We start from the raw sequence: 19289 nt of genomic DNA on the forward strand, positions 1-19289 counted from the left end.
AAGATCTATAAAGAACTTCTTAAACTCAACACCAAAGAAACAAACAATCCAATCATGAAATGGGCAAAAGACATGAACAGAAATCTCACAGAGGAAGACATAGACATGGCCAACATGCACATGAGAAAATGCTCTGCATCACTTGCCATCAGGGAAATACAAATCAAAACCACAATGAGATACCACCTCACACCGGTGAGAATGGGGCAAATTAACAAGGCAGGAAACAACAAATGTTGGAGGGGATGCGGAGAAAAGGGAACCCTCTTACACTGTTGGTGGGAATGTGAACTGGTGCTGCCACTCTGGAAAGCTGTGTGGAGGTTCCTCAAAGAGTTAAAAATAGACCTGCCCTACGACCCAGCAATTGCACTATTGGGGATTTACCCCAAAGATACAGATGCAGTGAAACGCCGGGACACCTGCACCCCGATGTTTATAGCAGCAATGGCCACGATAGCCAAACTGTAGAAGGAGCCTCGGTGTCCAACAAAAGATGAATGGATAAAGAAGATGTGGTTTATGTATACAATGGAATATTACTCAGCTATTAGAAATGACAAATACCCACCATTTGCTTCAACGTGGATGGAACTGGAGGGTATTATGCTGAGTGAAGTAAGTCAGTCGGAGAAGGACAAACATTATATGTTCTCATTCATTTGGGGAATATAAATACTAGTGAAAGGGAATATAAGGGAAGGGAGAAGAAATGTGTGGGAAATATCAGAAAGGGAGACAGAACGTAAAGACTGCTAACTCTGGGAAACGAACTAGGGGTGGTAGAAGGGGAGAAGGGCGCGGGGTGGGAGTGAATGGGTGACGGGCACTGGGGGTTATTCTGTATGTTAGTAAATTGAACACCAATAAAAAATTAAAAAATAAAATAAAATAAAATAAAATGGTAAGAAAAAGGTCAAATTGTCTCGAAGGGTGCCGTTCAGATATGGCTCTCTGTGCTTCTAGTAGAGAAAGACCCTTAAATCTAGTGTGTCTTTGTCCTGCCTGAGAGGAAAGATATTTTCTTTCCAATAGAAAAAATACCGCCCAAAAATAGAAACTCTCAACTTTACTCCCGTGGATGATAGAGCTGATTACGAGACTGCAAAACAAAGCGGTGAGATCCTAAATGATGTGAGTACCTGTCATTCTAAAATTACCCGATCATGAAATGTCATTTCCAAAGAATTTCACCTACTTTATTTTTTTTAAAGATTTTATTTATTTATTCGTGATAGTTACACAGAGAGAGACAGAGAGGCAGATACACAGGCAGAGGGAGAAGCAGGCTCCATGCAGGGAGCCCGACGTGGGATTCGATCCCAGGCCTCCAGGATCGTGCCCCGAGCCAAAGGCAGGCGCCAAACCGCTGCGCCACCCAGGGATCCCGATTTTCACCTACTTTAGCTCAGCGTGCAGTCATTGTCTGAGACACAGACTGTAATCATGAGATGATGCTAGCATTTTCCCGAGCAACATTATGATTTCTTAATATCAAGTATGTTAAACCTCTGGCTTCTCAATTCCAGAGTAAATACCAGAAAGATTGGAATGATGCCAAATCACAGTACACCCTCACCGAGACCCCCTTGCTGCACACTGCCCAGGAGACAGCCCAGATGCTGGACCAGGTATGGGTTTCAGCCAGATGCCTGATACTCCTGGGCGGGGGAGGGGGAACCGAGGACCGGAATGTAACGGTGGGGAGATGTATGCACATGACCAGTGCCCTTCTGACTCCTTAGGTTAAGCTCTGTTGTGGCTCTCTGTCTTTTACTATCTCTACAAGGAAGGCTGGGAGAAACAAAAAGCTACGGGCTACGGGTTACATTTTGCCTCCAGACGCGTACCATTTGTTCACGCCCATCACTCTGGTGACATTCAGAGCGAGGTCATTTATCCTTCTAGGAGCGCACGCTGGGGGCTCCTGGAGCTAGGAGGCCTGGGGATGTTTGGAGTCCTCTACCCTTCTGGTCCTCTCTGGGCTTTGAGAGTGTTTGTTTTGTTGGCTTCTTTAAAAGCTATGGTCTGAGTGTTTACTCTCTTCTATTCCCTCACTTCCTTAAAATCTCTAAGCTTTCCAATAAAACATAGGCAGAATTAGAAAACGAATGTATTTTTCCTACTTTTAAATCGGTATTTCTTCATATTTATTATGTCAGTGCTTTTTGTTCTTTATTCTCGGGGAGGCAGGTGACAAAAGGCTGAGGGGCTGTGTGTGCTGATGTTTCAAGCTCCCCTTTTCCTTGAGAGCTTGTCACAACCGATGGAATCTCTATTTTTTTTTCTCCCACCAGCTGAACTACAAAGCTGAACATGTAAAACAAAGAGGTCATTATGTTGGTGTTCGACGATGAGAGATGATCCTAAACTGGTTTGGTTTGAGCGCACAGGCCAGATTCAGAATGACAGACTATACAGAGAGGACTACCATAAAACAAAGGCCAAGATCAATATATAGCCGCTGATATGGTGTCGGTGTTGGCTGCCAAGCATGGGCAGGACCTCGTCAGTGATATTGATTACCGTAATTACCTGCACCAGTGGATGTGTCATCCTGACCAAAATGACATTATCCAGGCAAGGAAGGCCTCTGACCTACAGAGCAATGTAAGTAATTTTTGTTTCTTAATGACCTAGGAATGTATGGTGTACTCAGAGAGTTACAGGCAGTACTTTGGAAGCACCGGGCTTTGAAACTTTGAGCCATAAATACTGAATTTGTTCCCAGAAGGGAACTGAGGCTGAATCTTTTGTAGAGAAAGACCAGGAGCAGTGATTGACAGCTTTGCCTTTTTGACGACTTATTTCCGAGTATCGTTCAAAGCCAATTTTTTTCATTGGTTGTTTTTTTTGTTTTTGCATCATCTTTGACATCACCAACATCTCACATTGGCCTGGGAGATTATCAGCTGATTTAAAATAATAAATGGCTTGGGGTGAGAATGGAGAGTAAATGGGGGTTGTAGTTAGTGTAGGCAAAGACCTGGGTATGCCCTTTGCCAAGCGTCTCTTCTTCAGGTGTTGATGTAGGACTTGCTTGCAAAGAATCAAAGCAAAAGAGAAACAAAATCCTGATAAACTACCTGAGGGCCCAGAATCTGCTTGCACAGAGCTTTGGGTGAGGGTAGGGAAGAGAATACATGACCTAGGCCACCTTGCAGTGAGGCCTGAGCCCAGACGTGTAGCTGCCACCAGCAGTTCCTAAGGAACAGAAACTCCATGCATCGACCTGATGCTCAGACATACCCTGGAGCTAACCCACCTGGTCTTCTCATTACCACTTTGGAAACAGGAAATCAGAGGCTGCCTGCCACCAGGTGGTGAGCTTGAACTTGCCACCTCCCTGTTGCTGCAGCAGAACGATGGTCATGGACATTTAACCAGATCAGCAGCTCCATTGTGGTTGATGTGGGGTGGGGAGGGGGAGAGCTAGGCCTGGCCAGGGGCATGTGTCCCCTACTCTACCATACAGGAGCATTTAGTTGTATCACTTCCTTTGTGTAGTTAGTCTAAATTTCCCACGTACCAAGTAATTAAATATAAATCCTTCTAAAAACCCACCCTCCCTGGTAAAACCCTTCCTTGGACTCAATGCTAGATACAATGGCTCCCTGCCCGTAGCTCCCATAGCCCTTGAGTGTTCTTGCTGTTACACTCTCCACTTATAAAGGACTTCTCTTCACACCAGATTCCTTTGTACTTATCTCTGAAAGCACCTAGTACAGTACTTTGCTCATAATAATAGGCTCACAGGATACCTCTCTGGTGAACAGGTGAAATCATGATTGCATCAAGAGATGACAGTCACTAGAGGGAAATCCTTAAAAAGCTCCTGAAAAAGTTGCTTCAGACCAACAGTCTGGAATCCTGTGCCTGAGTCATTTATGCCTGCGTTGTATCTCTCTTCCTGCTCTCAGGATGTCTACAAGGCTGACCTGGAGTGGCTCTGTGGCATTGTCTGGATACCCGTGGACTCTGTGGACTACGTGAGGGTTACGAAGAACCAGGAAATGGTGAATCAGGTACACAAACCCTGTTCTTACCTAATGCCTGGCCGCCTTGCCTGTCATGTGGGGGCAGGTACCCACTGGAAGGAGACCAGTCTTAATCATCTCTGTTTCCTTGCAGATAAAATACAAGAAGGCTGATCTCGACAACTGTCCTAACTTCACAAGTGTGGTGGATCCTCCAGAGATTGTTTTGGTGAAGATTAACTCAGTCAGTCAAAGTGATGTAAGTTTTCTTTGTGTATAGTGATGTGTGCATGGACTGGGGAGTTCATTGTGTGTCATTGACTGCATTTGCTCACCTCCAGGTAACTGCTTGTAAGAAAATGGACAGTGGGGCAGGAAACTAGAAGATCATCTCTGGTGGGCATGTCTTTAAAGTCCCTAGTAAGAGATGTACTGTACGAACATTTTTTTTTCAGAGTGAGAATGCAGGTTTTATTTTTTTTATTTTTTTAAATAATAAATTTATTTTTTATTGGTGTTCAACTTGCCAACATACAGAATAACACCCATTGCTCATCCCATCAAGTGCCCACCTCAGTACCTGTCACCCAGTCACCCCCAACCCCTGCCCTCCTCCCCTTCCACCACCCCTAGTTTGTTTCCCAGAGTTAGGAGTCTTTCATGTTCTGTCTCCCTTTCTGATATTTCCTACCCATTTCTTCTTTTAAAAAGCATCCATATTCTTGTCCAAATTATTGTATTAGGCAAAATGAACTGAAATCTAACCAATTAGTTTGTTTTAAATCTCCAAATGTAGACTGGTTATTATCTTTTTGGGTAGAAACTATGAAACTTTATTTTTTTATTTTTTTTAAAGATTTTATTTATTCATGAGAGATACACAGAGAGAGGCAGAGACACAGGCAGAGGGAGAAGCAGGCTCCACGCAGGGAGCCCGATGCCGGACTCGATCCCGGGTCTCCAGGATCATGCCCTGGCCTGAAGGTGGCACTAAACCGCTGAGCCACCCGGGCTGCCCCGAAACTATGAAACTTTAAATATGCATTTATATTGACCAAAGATGTGGATTGGTTTTGTCTTGTTTTCTCTTGTTAGGTAAAACATAAAGAAACATTTAATAAAGTATTGAAGGGCAAGTATCTATTTTCTCCAGATACACCATATATCACCCACTCCAAAGACATGAGAAAACTCTACAGTACTGTAAGTTCTATTTTATTTGATTTACAACTCAGTTCTTAATTTTAAGCTCTTAATTCATCTTCTTGGCTGATTTTGTGAACAACTGAACTTAAAAGACCTATCATTGCATTTAATCTTCTTAGAAATAACTGCTGTTGTTTATTAGAAGTAGCATTTATTCAGCTGGTATTTTTCTTTTTGAGCTCCAGTAATGGGCCAGGCATTGGAGGAAGTGCTACGGGGCTAACACTCAGTAAGAGAAGCCCCTCAGGAGCCCATGCCAATGAGGGAGATGGACAGGCAAATAGATAATAAGGTAGCAGGTGCTATACCAGCTGTAGGTGCGCAGAGGACTGAACACCCACTAACAGGGAAAAGAGAGGAAAGGCCAGTCCCTCTCTGGCAGTCATGTATAAATATCTCCAGCCAACAGACGGAAGACTAATTTAATTCAGCTGATTTAAGGATGATGTGTGTGTGTGTGCGCGCGTGCCCTGTGTCTGTGTGTATGCCCAATGGGAAGCAGTCTTTGGTGATTCTCTACCTATGTGAAAATGTATTTCCACTTTTACCATAACTTTAAATACAGTTATTCTCTGTTATAGATGTCCTAGAACACCCTGGTGTTTGTAGATTCAATCTGCAGTAAGATAGAAGATTCTCCCATACTCTTAGGTAGACGCAGTAAGGGCTCTTGGCCTTTAAACATAAATATTTTACCTTGGTTTTACCATTTTCTTTTTAGCAATACCTGAAGGAAGTTGACTGCAAACTTGCTGACACATATTCCTTTGTTCCAGATACTGTACAAAGGGGCTTGAGAAGGGACCAACGCTTACGGCTGCACCTTGCATAGGCGCTACATTCCCATCGTGGGAGCTAAGCATGCCAACTATGTGAACAGCGAGGTCAGTGGTGGTTTTTCCTCCGTGCATTTAAGAGTCTTCTCTGGGGAGCTGGTCCAAAAATCCCAGAGATTCTCAACTAAGTTGTGCCTACTTCACAGCTTAAATACAAAGAGACATATGAGAAGCAGAAGGGCCACTACCTGGCTGGAAAAGAAATCAGTGAGTTCCCTGGTGTGGTCCAGTGCCTGGATTTCCAAAAGACGAGGAGTGCAGTAAGCAAAGCAAAGCTCACTGTGACGGAGGATTTGTACCCTGGAGGGTGCTATTAGGGGGTCTGTTTGTGAACCGTTCTTCGGTTGAGAGAGGCATGGGGTGGTGAGGAAGGAGTCATTCCTTCCCTGAGATTCATCCCCACCCCTGCCAGTTACCATTGGTAACTATGGGCTTTCCTCCCTTTCCTTCCCTTCTGCACTTCCAAACCCACAGTGAAGTACCTGTGTTTGGAAAAAGGAGAAAGCAACAAGGTGACTACTTACCCCTGTGTTTTGAAAGGAAGGGACATTGGGAATGAAGAATCTATTTAAAAAGTATCTTCTTTAGCCTTTGTTCATCCTAAAGGTACTGATCTATACTAGGGATAAGACCCCGAGAGAGATGGATCTGAATAATTAACATTTTAATCCTTCTTTTTGTCTTTAAAAAAAGGGGGCTTAATTGAACTACAGAAGAGATTATGCGGATACCAAAGCAAATGTGCACATCCCCATCGATATGATGAATCACGTGCTGGCCAAACACTGTCAGTACATCCTCCGTGACCTAGAGTACCAACACTACTTCCACCAGTGGATGTCTCTCCCAGAAGAACCCGGCGTAATTCGGGCCCACAGCATGCAGGACATCCTGAGCAATATACGATGCCCTTTCTGCAGCTTGACTTAGTTACACCTTCACTCAACCGTGTCTTGGCCCCCTATGCTCCACTTGTCCCCGTATTCATAAATTGTACTGCTTTTTAAAGCACAGTGGCACGCATAACCACTTTTTGGTGTGAGAATCCCCTCTGAACCATGTGACCCCTGTGTTAAATATTTAACCTGTTTTTTACTGCAGACAAAACTTTAGCTCTTCCTCTCCTCCTAGGCTTCTTTAGGTCAGAGCGGGAAAGCCCTCCAGCTGGTGCGGGGCCCACCCTATGACTGCTAAGCACTCAGCACAGCCAATGGCTGATGGGAAATTATCAAAATGCCCGATTGTAAATTCAGTTAGTACCTGTCACCTCTCATCATCCCTTCTTTCCTGCAGAACGTGTATAAGGATGACTTGAATCGGCTGAAAGGCATGGGATGCTACATTTGGGATATGCCTCAGATCCTCCAGGCCAAGAAATCCTGTGATCTCCAGAGTCAGGTGAGATCTTCCCAGAAGGACTGGCTCTCTGTGGATCAGTGAAATCGTGGTGCTTTCAGTGGGGTGACAACCAGGCCAGCCCTGTGCCCGGGTTAGAGAAAGCTGCTCTAACAGTACGTGAGCCACAGAAACCAGAGGCCCCTGCCTGATACAGCCTCTCCTGGTGACCTGCTCTGGTGTGGGACCTTCTCGGTTTTGGTCTCTCCAGGGGTTTAAGCATTTGAGGTTTACCCAGAACGTTTCCCGTGAGGTGTTTCAGAGTGAACCACCCTCAAGCATCTATACAGAAGTTGCTTAGGTTAGCCTGCAGAGAGTAGAATGCAAATGCATGCTTTGACCTTTGGGAGGTAAGTTCTGAAGTAAAAAAGTAGATATTTGGAAAATGTCCCCAGGATATGGTTTAGCTCTCCTAGGGCAGGTTCACGGACGGTTGAGGCACTCAGGGATGGGGGTGCATGCATGGAAAAGGCAACAAAATGGTGAAGAGGATCTGGCAAAGAGCCAGGTTTTGACAACCCTACAAAGTTGGCAGGAACACAGAACGACTGTGTCTCTGTTAGTATTAAAGCAGGAACCCAGAATGAAGTAAAGGCTCATCTAAGTTGGCACAAACTGCTCATGCTGATGGCAGACGTGTATTTTACCATTTCCGGTGCCTGGTTTTTCTTTACAGATACGGGTACATGGCAGCAGGTAAAGAAAATCTGCAGAATTAGAACCTGGTCACAGATACACCACTTTAGGTGACTGCTCTTCAAAGTGGCATTAATGCCAGTGAGGTGCGTCTTCTTGGACTTCTCTCCCGACACAAGCCATTCCTGTCCTTCTGTATTTTTGAACAGCAGAAAAGAATAACCCATCTTTTTTGTGTGTAGGTGAAATGTAAAGAAAATTATCATCAGATTAAGGACAAAGATACAACAGTCCTAGAAACAGTGGATTATGACAGAACCAAGAACCTGAAGAATCTTTACAGCAGAGTGAGTTATTTTTCTCTTCTTCCCTGGAGACAATAACGGAATAGTTGGGATAAGCACCTTACCGCCCAGGTTTTTTCAGGCACTTCCAGTTTCCTATTTTATCTCCTCAGTAGTCCTAGTGACAATTCATTGAGCCCGAAGTGGAATATCACACCATGCTGTGCATTGGCACAGATTTGGAAGCTCCTTCCTTATTGCAGGTGAGCACTGTTGAAACTAGGCCAACCTCACCCTGGACTTGTCCTTCCCTGGCTTCTCCAGGGACAAGGGGCGTACAGCCTACAAAGACACTTTTTTTTTGTCTCCTCTGAATTGGTTAATTCAACAAACTTTTTAAAACTTTATTTTGAAACTCTTTTAGGTTTCCAGAAAACTTGCAGAAAGAGTCCAGAGAATTCCAGCATAGTTTTGTCTGTAATACAATCATGGAAACTAAATTAACCTTGTTGCAGTGTAACTTACAGACTTCATCCAGATTTCACCAGGGTTTTTCCACTAATGTGCTTTTCTATGTCAGGCGCCAGCCTGTCATCCCATTTTGCATTTAATTCATATGACTCATTAGCTTTCTTCAATCTGATCATTTCTCAGTTTTCCCTTGTCTTTTTCTGATTGTAACACTTTTGAGGAATACTTTCCGGTTATTTTGTGGAATGCCCCTCCATTTGGTTTTATATGATGTCTTCTTATGATTAGATCAAGACAGTCCATTTTTGGCGAGTTTAACACAAAAGCTTCTCTCCGGCATCATGGCAGGTGGGACGTGATGCCGGTAACTGGTGATGTTGAACGTGGTGACTTGGTTAGGTGGCTGGCTGCTGAGCTTCTCTACTGTAATGTCGTGATTTTTCCCTTTGTTGTTAATACATATCATGGAGGGAGATATTTTGGGACTGCAGATAGCCTGTTTCTCTTCAAATGTTCTCTCATGTATTTTACCATCTATTGATGGGTCTTGCCTGAAACAACTTTTAGTATAAAATATGCCTATTGGTGATTTTCTGTTTTTTTTTTTCATCCCTCCTACATTTATCAATTGGAATTCTTCGGTAAGAAACCACTCTTTCTTCCTACCATTTGGGTTTTTTTTTTTTTACTTGTATCAGTAAGTAATTATATCTGAACTCATGGATATTTAATTTCTTCTACGTGATGTAGTCTAATACTGCTATTTATTTTGTTGCTCAAATCATTTCACCTTTCCCCATTGGGTGCCTTTCAGGGTGGCTCCTATAAGAACTTAACATACTCTGTCATTGTTTTTGAGTGCTTCCTTACATTCTGGCACCACAAGATGTTCATCTTGTATTTACCTGCTCCAGATACCCCCTCTCCAAGGAGCCCTGATTTATATATTAAGGATTGGCATTTCAAAGGCAAAAATCTCAGCACTAGGCGTGCTCACTGCTGCTGGGACCCTTCTATGGACAGAGCTTAGAAATATATTATGGATACTAACCTCTATATGCATACATATCAGTATTTATTTCTATATTTGTCTAATTATATGTGTGCTTTGAACCATGAGTTCCTATTGATGCTTCCTATATCATTCAACACTACAGACTTTAGACTTCTATCTTTTATTTTTCCAACTTGTGGCTTTTTTTTTTCCTAGAAAGCCTGGCCCTCATTACCTATGACATGTTTGCTTATTTGTTCAACTTTTTTAAAGGTTGTATTTATTTATTCATGAGACAGAGAGAGGCAGAGACACAGGCAGAGGGAGAAGCAGGCTTCTTGAGGAGAGCTCAATGCGGGACTCGATCCCAGGACCCCAGGGTCACGCCCTGGGCTGAAGCCAGACACTCACCCCTGAGCCCCCCAGGCGCTCCTATTTGTTCAACTTTTATCGGCACATAGTTTTGAGAATTGCTAACCCATATTCCTGTGAGAAACAAATGTAGTAACTACAGTATCTTATTTGGTTATTTTTGTCTATAGCTTAATGAGTCAAAATACCATTTTCAAAAATAAACTAAATTGTTTTCTAACTCACTTCCTTCAGCATAGTCTTGTTATGCATTTGTAACACAGTTAGGTTTATTTGTTATGATTTCTATTCCATTGGCGTCCTCTTCCCCATTCAGCTTGATTCTGTTTTAATTTACACACAGTAAATCACTCTTTGTAGTATATAGTACTACAGGATGTTTTTTAAAACAAGATTTTATTGATTTGAGAGAGAGAGAGAGAGCATGAGCAGGAAGAGGGGCAGAGGAAGAGGGAGAAGCAGACTTCCCTCTGAGCAGCGTTCTCCAAGATCATCTTGACCTGAGCTGAAGGCAGATGCTTAACCCACTGAGCCACCCAGGTGCCTCTGGACTATGGCTTTCAACAAATGCAAAGTCATGTATTCACCCCAGTGAAGCCACAGAAAATCTATCACCTCAAAATTACCCTCTTCCTTTTCCTTCTTTGAGACCCATAGAAGCATTTTCTGGACCTATTTTTAAAGAAACAAACTTTGAAAAACCTTTTCCAGAATGTCCTGCAAATGGGATTATGAAGTCTGCAGCCGTCAGGTCTGTTTCTTTGTCTTAGTAAAATCCACATGTGTACTCTACACATTGCTGTAAAAACCAGTAGTTTATTGGATTTATTGCAGAGTGTGATATTCCATTGTATGAATATACCACAATTTATTCATTCACAGTCCAAGGACACCTGGATTGTATCTAGTTTGTGACAATTATGAATAAAGCTGCTATATACATTTGAGTATAGGTTTTTGTGCATATGTAATTTTTGTTTTCTTGAGTAAATAAATACCTAGGAGTGGAAATCTTTCTTGAGCTCCCACTAGCTACAAAAATGTAAGATAGGATAAATAGATTTTAAGTTAGTGGTTTTCACCCTTCAGGAATTCCTAGACCTAGAGCAAAGGAACACAGCGTCAAAAACTTTGTTTTCGTTTCCATACAGTAAAATGTCACTCTTTGTGGCCTACAGTACTATAGCTGTACAAATGCATATTCATACATTCACCACTGTTGTCAAGATGCAGTGCTCCATGATAACTGCCAAACTGAAATAATTACTATGGAAGAGAACAGAATAATGGACCATAAAATTATGGTCACAGCATTAAACCCATTATTTACTGAGGGGGACTTGGGTCCTGCTGAGTATGAAGATCAGGGGTTGTTAAGCAGTGTCTGAAAAAAGATACAGGAAAAATCCCCTTCTAAAGATCCAACCAGAGTGCATTTTCTGTACTCACAAAATGGTTTATAACCCCTGTAGAACCTGTACAAGGAAGCTTGGGATGGAGTGAAGCCACCAGCTACATCCTGCCTACCAGTACCATGTCCCTGATGCATGCTAAGAACCAGAAGCATCTGGCTAGCAATGTAAGTCAAGTGCATTGTGATGGCCTCTCACCCACCCTCTACCTTCCCCAGTTCTCCGCTCCTAGAATTTTTCTACTGATTCATGTGTTTTATTTATTTATTAATGAATTTATTTTTTATTGGTGTTCAATTTGCCAACATACAGAATAGCACCCAGTGGTTATCCTGTCAAGTGCCCCCCTCAGTGCCCGCCACCCATTCACCCCCACCCCCCGCCCTCCTCCCCTTCCACCACCCCCAGTGTTAGGAGTCTTCATGCTCTATCTCCCTTTCTGATATTTCCTACCCATTTCTTCTCCCTTCCCTTTAATTCCCTTTCACTATTATTTATATTTCCCAAATGAATGAGACCATATAATGTTTGTCCTTCTCTGATTGACTTATTCCACTCAGCATAATCCCCTCCAGTTCCATCCACATGTGTTTTATATATTATATGTTTGTGTATATTGTAAAAGAAAATCTAAAATTACAATGAGCTATCTAGATATCGTATTAAGGTTTATGAACTTCGGGGATCCCTGGGTGGCGCAGCGGTTTGGCGCCTGCCTTTGGCCCAGGGCGCGATCCTGGAGACCCGGGATCGAATCCCACGTCGGGCTCCCGGTGCATGGAGCCTGCTTCTCCCTCTGCCTGTGTCTCTGCCTCTCTCTCTCTCTCTGTATGACTATCATAAATAAATAAAAAATATATTTAAAAAAAGTTTATGAACTTCAACCCTTTATGCCCAGAATGTTCTTAAGTAAAGCCTTTTATTGTAAAATTACCTATAACCTTCATTGCAGTCCTAAGAAGCTAGTTCTCTTTCAGAAGTTAACCTCCTTTAGAGACTTTTACCTCTTAATTGTGAACCTTTTACATAGCATTTTATTTTATTTTATTTTTTAAAGATTTTATTTATTCATGAGAGACAGAGACACAGGCAGAAGGAGAAGCAGACTCCCCACAAGGAGCCCGATGTGGGACTCGATCCCAGATCCCAGGATCACACCCTGAGCCGAAGGCAGATGCTCAACTGCTGAGCCACCCAGGCGTCCCTTACATAGCATTTTAGATCAGTATTTCTCAAACCCTGTTTTTTACCAGTGAGAATGTTGTATCAAGTACACACACACACACACACACACACACACACACAGCTGACGTTTATGTGACTTCCTTCTGACATATGACAGAAGACTATGTACTGCCAAACTAAAGGCAATACACTCTGATCTTTTCAATTCTATTCCATTCGTTTAAATGCTAGTGGTCCAATAAAATTTTTCAATGCCTTCTGGCCTAGAGATGCGTATTTAGTAAAAGACTTTGTTAGACAGTATACGGAATTAATTTAATATTTACCAGATCCCACCTGATTGCCATACATTCTTTACCTCGACTTCTCTGGTGTATAAGAAGGATTTAAGAACCAGATTGCCTTGAGACCTTGCACAATTTCCTACATAATTGGCATGTTATTTTATCTTCCCAGCGCCTATATAAATCAGTTTATGAAAAGAACAAGATGAGAATCCACATCGTGCCTGACATGGTGGAGATGGTTACTGCTAAGGAATCTCAGAAGAAAGGCAGTGAGATTGATTACTGCCTACACCTCTGTGAGTGGATTTGCCACCCTGACTTGCAAGTCAACAGCCACATCAGGAAAGTCACAGATCAGATCTACAGCAACGTAAGCCCACTGCTTGTGAAGGTCCCCCGTGCTGGCTCCACATGCCCATCCTGAGGGGAAGCAGACCCACCTGCATGTACCCTGGCCTTCTTCCAGCGTTGCTGTCCTCTGTACCCATGGGTCTGTCCCTGGAAGCAGGGCTCTGTGTGCCAGTGTTTTCACGGCACCCACAGCCTCATTGCATAACACCTTTCGAATGTCATTCGATAAAGTCCTCCCAGGCCCACTGGGTGTCTGTGTTTTTGGTGTTTGAGTTACGGTCAGTTTCTTTTTTCTAATTCCCTCTATCCACCGCAATCTTTAGATTGTATACAAGGATGACCTCAGCTGGCTAAAGGGCATTGGATGCTACATCTCGGACATTCCTGAAATTCTTCATGCCAAGCATGCTTATGTTCTATGTAACCATGTGAGTTTGCCCTATCTTATGGTTTTTTTTTTAAAGTGTATTTCCTTTTCTACGTAGTCTAAGTCAAAGGGGGAGTTATGTACATTGTCACAGACCAGCTATGTCTTAAATGGTGTTGAGGATGGCTGATCTGGAGAAGAATGCTAAGGAGCAGGGAACGGCTGTTTCTTGGAATGCGCGTAGCTCTCTATTCAACAACACGGTCGAGCTGTCCTGTTGTCCTTCCCTGGAACCTCTCTCTACATTTGGACTATTTCAGATCTATCAAGCACATGATTCTCCTATTAGGGAAATCTCACTTGTGAGGTGTTTGTGACGCTATAGACAGGACCTATTTATAAAGAGAGAATTTGCTAAGCAAATTAACACTGTAATAAAGGTTTCAGTAAAAATGCGTAAATGTTCCTAGAAGAGCAGTTGTCAAGCCTGCTAGAAGGCTCTAGAAGCTCCATAGGACTATAAGCATCGATTATGCAGATTGTCCTAAAATTCAAATGCCTCCTGGTCGATTGAATATGTGCTAATGAAAGTAAATGTCATGAGTTAAAAGCAACCAAACCCTCCATGAAAGCAGCAATTTCTAGAACCGTAAACGGTCTACCACAGGCTTCTTTTATTCCTCTTGGCAGATCAAGTACAAATCTCACACACAGAAGACCAGGAATGGCTACAAGTTGGTCACAGACACACAAGTCTATGTGCAGGCTGTGAAAAGTGGGAAACAACTGAGTGATGTAAGTCCCCGTGGGGAAGTCGTGTGGACAGTAATAAATGGGGCCACCACTCAAACAGAAGTGGCAAAAAAAAAAAAAAAGAAAAGAAAAAGTAAGTGGCTTTTGCTAACTGGGAGACCAGAGTTAGTGTCCTAGATAGTACTTATGGTTCTGCTCATATTTCCTAAAACCTGGTGTGTTCAATCAGTTCCCAAGGTGGAGGTAGAAATGCTATAATTCTATGGAATACTCAGTGTTTTAGAGTTTTTTGCTTTAAAAGTTGTTTTTTGAGGCCTCGTGTCAAGAGCAGCAGTTGTATCTTGCTGGTCAGCCCTCTGGAAAATTAGAGCTGGTCATGGCAGGGTGAGGAGGGGGCAGGCCGTGCAGTGAGCGGTGTGGGTTTCGTGGGGCCCCTCGTCCGTGGTCTGGGAAGGCCCGGTGCCCAAGCCTCGGCCCCATGCCACATCCACTCTCTGACTTGGGGGGCAGAGCCAGCACACGGCTGCTCTTTTATTTTCTTTTAACTAAGCCCGCAAATTAGTAAGTAAATATCAAATCCCACCAGCGAGTTAGAATGTAAAAACCCATTGTTTTGAAACTTAGAGCCGTACCATAGCCGCTGTTCCCTCCCTTTGCTGAGCCATGTCCTCTGCTTCTCTCATGCTGTGGGGTCCACATGCCCACTTGCGAGCCTGTGGACAAGACAATGATGGATCAGTTGTTGAGGCAAAGGGAAACCTACCTACCTACTTCCCTTCCCCTTCCCCTTCCCCTTCCCCTTCCCCTTCCCCTTCCCCTTCCCCTTCCCCTCCCTCCCTCCCTCCCTTCCTTCCTTCCTTCCTTCCTTCCTTCCTTCCTTTAAGAGAGACTTAGGTTTCCATTTACTTTGCTTCTTTCCAATGATGCTGCTGTGATCAGAATCAGCTGACCCCTCTTCTATCTGACACAGGCCATCTACCACCATGACTACATGGATAGCGTCAGAGGCAAGGTGGCTGCAACTATGAAAACCATGGAACTGGATGGGCCCTTCATGCACACAAGCTCCAGAGTGAGGTGAGCAGTGAGAACCCAGTGCAGGGGGCAGCAGAAGTCTAAGGGGCGGCCTCCGAGGGCCAGGCCACTGGCTTTTGCAGAAACCTCCTTGGCTTGTGCTTTATCTCAGCCTGACCTTCTCAGTTGTCAATGCTATTCCATTCACCTGAGTTAAAAAACAAAGAAAAAACCCAAACAGTACACAGTCTGTCTTCCCTCCTGGTTGGTGGGATTCTTACACCACGCAAGCAATGGGCATTCTTAGAGCAACATTGCATTTACATCTACAAGATACGAGGGAGAAAGAAAGCCAACCTTTCTCAAACAACTTAAAACCAAGATGACAAAGAGAAGACACATAATCATAAGGGACTACTAGTAGTAAGAGAAAGGGCTAGAAATTACTGTTGGAATTCAGAAGAGAAAGACCTGGATTCCACTCACGTACTTAATATCCCTTTTGGGTGTTACCTGCTCAGGCAACATTGGTTTCCCTCTTTGATGTCACTCTCCTGTACTGAATATTGAAAAACATTTGCTCTTTGATGTCTCTGATACTATTCCTACTCCTGGATCTCCCCCCCAAAGACAGGCTATTTAGGATCATGGTCAGAAACTCCTTTCCCCCATCTGCCAGGGATTGGGGAATCGTGACCTCTTCATGGCCTGACACTGTGTTTATTGGAGGAATGGGGTTCCAGGGATGTGCCTTATCATTATGACTGTCTCCGGGACTGTGATGATGTGAATGCCACCTAAGGGTTCACGACACAGGCGGCACTGACTGCCTGTTCTCTCTACTGCTCCCGTTTTCTTGCTCGATTCCATGCAGGTAATTGGGCATACATTCAAAACATAGAAGAATTATTTCCTATGGGCCCCTTCACTCATCGTTCACTCGCTCACTCTCTTTTTTAAGGTTTTATTTATTCATGAGAGAGACAGAGAGAGGCAGAGACACAGGCAGAGGGAGAAGCAGGCTCCCTGCGGGAACCCGTTGGGGACTCAATCCCATGACCCAACGTCACACCCTGAGCACCCCCAGGCATCTCTCTCACTCTCTGTCTCTCTCTCTTAAAGATTTGGTTTATTTACTCGACAGAGTGGAAGCGAGGGAGCATTAGCGAGGAGGGTGGGGGTCGAGCAGGGAGACTGATGGGCTCAGAGATGTGACCTGAGCCCAAGGCCTGGGCAGTGGAGCACGCAGGCACCTGTCGGTTTCGAAGCAGGGGGTCAAGGATGATGCATTAGTTACCTGGCCCTTTGAACTCCTCTGACTCCTCATGACATCGGCCTGGTAAACAAGAACACGCTGCATCCCGACCGAAAGCCTGGCATGGGCCGCGTGCGATGCGCATGACTCGATGGGCCCCGGCGCAGCCTGACCCCTCGCCCTCCGCAGGACCTGTACCCAGGTGCCGGCCGACGTGACCAGCGCACAGGATACCGGCTCCCTGGTGACACAGCCGCCTTCCAGCATTCCAGGGAAAAGCACTACCAGATCACCTATGTAGGTGCCTCCCCGCACCACGGCCTGCCAGGGGAGGGGCGCTGACCTGGGCCCCTGGGGGCCGGGGGGGTGTGTGGAGGCCCCCGCTGAGTGTGGTCATCACGGCGCCTTTGCTTCAAGAAGCGTAGGAGCATCCCTGTGACCCCAGGCACCCCATGGGCGGCTGCAGCTGCCTGGGGACAGGATGTTGTGTGCGTCCCTTGGGCAGACAGGACTGCTTGTGGGCTAGCTGGCTCCGATACTGGCCCCACCACATGCCCTCTGCACACTGAGCAGAAAGCTGGGGGTGAAGGGGCTCCTGCTATCTGGGGCTTCCTAGCCCAGTGGCTCCCACCACCCTGCAGGGATGCTGGGGATGCTAGGGAGCCCCATGCAGGGCAGAGCCCGGGGGCGCTGCACACAGCCTGCAGCCCTCTTCTGCTGCCTTCGGAGTCTTGGGACCCAAGCTTGCCGGCCAGCCAGTACACAAAACCAAAGACCCAAACCTACAGTATCCAAATCAGACACTTGCAGATCCAACCACCTAATATGTCTTTTTTTTTCTGGTAAATCCATCTGGAAAGCCACTTGTTGGCCTCAAAAATAGTTGCTCCTCTCTTCCCTGCAGGTCCTAACTTCCAAGCTGTGCTGGGACTAAAAACACAGGCCTTCCCCCACCTAAAATGAATAAACACCGCTCAACACCTCGACATTTAATAGTGAAGCTTGCAAATTCCAAAGATAAATAGAAGATCCTTAAAGCAGCAAGAGATAAGAAATCTCTAACTTTTATGGGGATGAATATTAGATTAACAGCAGACCTCTCCACAGAGACCCAGGCAGGCCAGAAAGGGTTGGCAGGATATATTCAGGGTCCTACATGAGAAGAACATGCAGCCAAGAATACTTTATCCAAGGCTCTCATTCACAATAGGAGAGATAAACAGCTTCCAAGATAGGCAGGAACTGAAAGAATATGTGACCAGGAAACCAGCTCTCCAAGAAATTTTAAGGGGGACTCTTAAAATTCCTCTTGGAGAGGAAGTCCAATGGAACAATCCACAAAAACAGGGACTGAATAGGTATCATGATGACACTAAATTCATATCTTTCAATAGTAACTGAACGTGAATGGGCTTAACGACCCCATACAGAGGCCCAGGGTTTCAGACTGGATAAAAAAGCAGGACCCATCTATCTGCTGTCTACAAGAGACTCATTTTAGACAGAAGGACACCTACAGCCTGAAAATAAAAGGTTGGAGAACCACGTACCAATCATATGGTCCTCACAAGAAAGCAGGGGTAGCCATCCTTATATCAGATAAACTGAAATTTATCCCAAAGACTGTAGTGAGAGATGAAGAGGGACACTGTATCATACTTAAAGGATCTATCCAAGAAGAAGACTTAACAATCCTCAATATATATGCCCCGAATGTGGGAGCTGCTAAATATATCAATCAATTAATAACCAAAGTTAAGACATAATTAGATCATAATACACTTATACTTGGTGACTTCAATCTAGCGCTTTCTACACTAAATAGGTCTTCTAAGTACATGTCAAAGAAACGAGAGCTCGAAATGATAGACTGGACCAAACGGATTTCACAGATAACTACATAACTTTACATCCAAATGCAACTGAATACACATTCTTCTCAAGTGCACATGGAACTTTCTCCAGAATAGACCACATACTGGATCACAACTCAGATCTGAACCGATACCAAAAGATTGGGATCATCCCCTGCTTATTCTCAGAGGATGATACCTTGAAATTAGAACTAAATCACAACAAGAAGTTTGGAAGTACTTCAAACACGTTGAGGTTAAGGACCATCCTGATAAAAGATGAAAGGGTGAGCCAGGTAATTAAGGAAGAATTAAAAAGATTCATGGAAACTAATGAGAATGAAGATAAAACCATTCAAAATCTTTGGGATACAGCAAAAGCAGTCCTTGGGGGAAATATATCTCAATGCAAGCAGCCATCCACAAATTGGAAAGAACTCAAATACAGAAGTTAACCTTACACCTAAAGGAGCTAGATGAAAAAGAGCAAATAGATCCTACACCCAGCAGAAGAAGAGATTTGACAAATTAACATTCGAGCAGAACTCAATGAAATAGATATCAGAAGAACTATGGAACAGATTAACAAAACCAGGAGTTGGTTCTTTTGAAGAATTAGTAAGATAGATAAACCATTAGCC

At 44.1% G+C, this 19289-nt stretch overlaps 1 protein-coding gene across 3 annotated transcripts in view; it reads left to right on the forward strand.

Annotated features, from left to right (window-relative positions):
* The first annotated feature begins 1479 nt into the window (after positions 1-1479).
* Positions 1480-19289, forward strand: part of LOC140629651 (nebulin-like) — an 86387-nt gene continuing 68577 nt past the window's right edge. For 2 of the 3 annotated variants that reach the window (XM_072819161.1, XM_072819160.1), the window contains exons 1-14: positions 1480-1631; positions 2298-2610; positions 3921-4025; positions 4132-4236; positions 5073-5180; positions 5960-6067; positions 6166-7417; positions 8091-8196; positions 8293-8397; positions 11644-11750; positions 13225-13425; positions 13730-13834; positions 14464-14568; positions 15497-15603. In XM_072819161.1, the coding sequence (XP_072675262.1) occupies positions 11706-11750; positions 13225-13425; positions 13730-13834; positions 14464-14568; positions 15497-15603 (563 nt within the window). In that variant the 5' untranslated portion in view covers positions 1480-1631; positions 2298-2610; positions 3921-4025; ... (5 more) ...; positions 8293-8397; positions 11644-11705. The remainder of the gene's footprint in view (positions 1632-2297; positions 2611-3920; positions 4026-4131; positions 4237-5072; positions 5181-5959; positions 6068-6165; positions 7418-8090; positions 8197-8292; positions 8398-11643; positions 11751-13224; positions 13426-13729; positions 13835-14463; positions 14569-15496; positions 15604-19289) is intronic. The other variant, XM_072819159.1, reaches the window with a different exon arrangement.

The sequence above is a fragment of the Canis lupus genome, assembly GCF_048164855.1.
Source record: "Canis lupus baileyi chromosome 27 unlocalized genomic scaffold, mCanLup2.hap1 SUPER_27_unloc_5, whole genome shotgun sequence".
In the NCBI taxonomy this organism is placed as follows: Eukaryota; Metazoa; Chordata; class Mammalia; order Carnivora; family Canidae; genus Canis; species Canis lupus.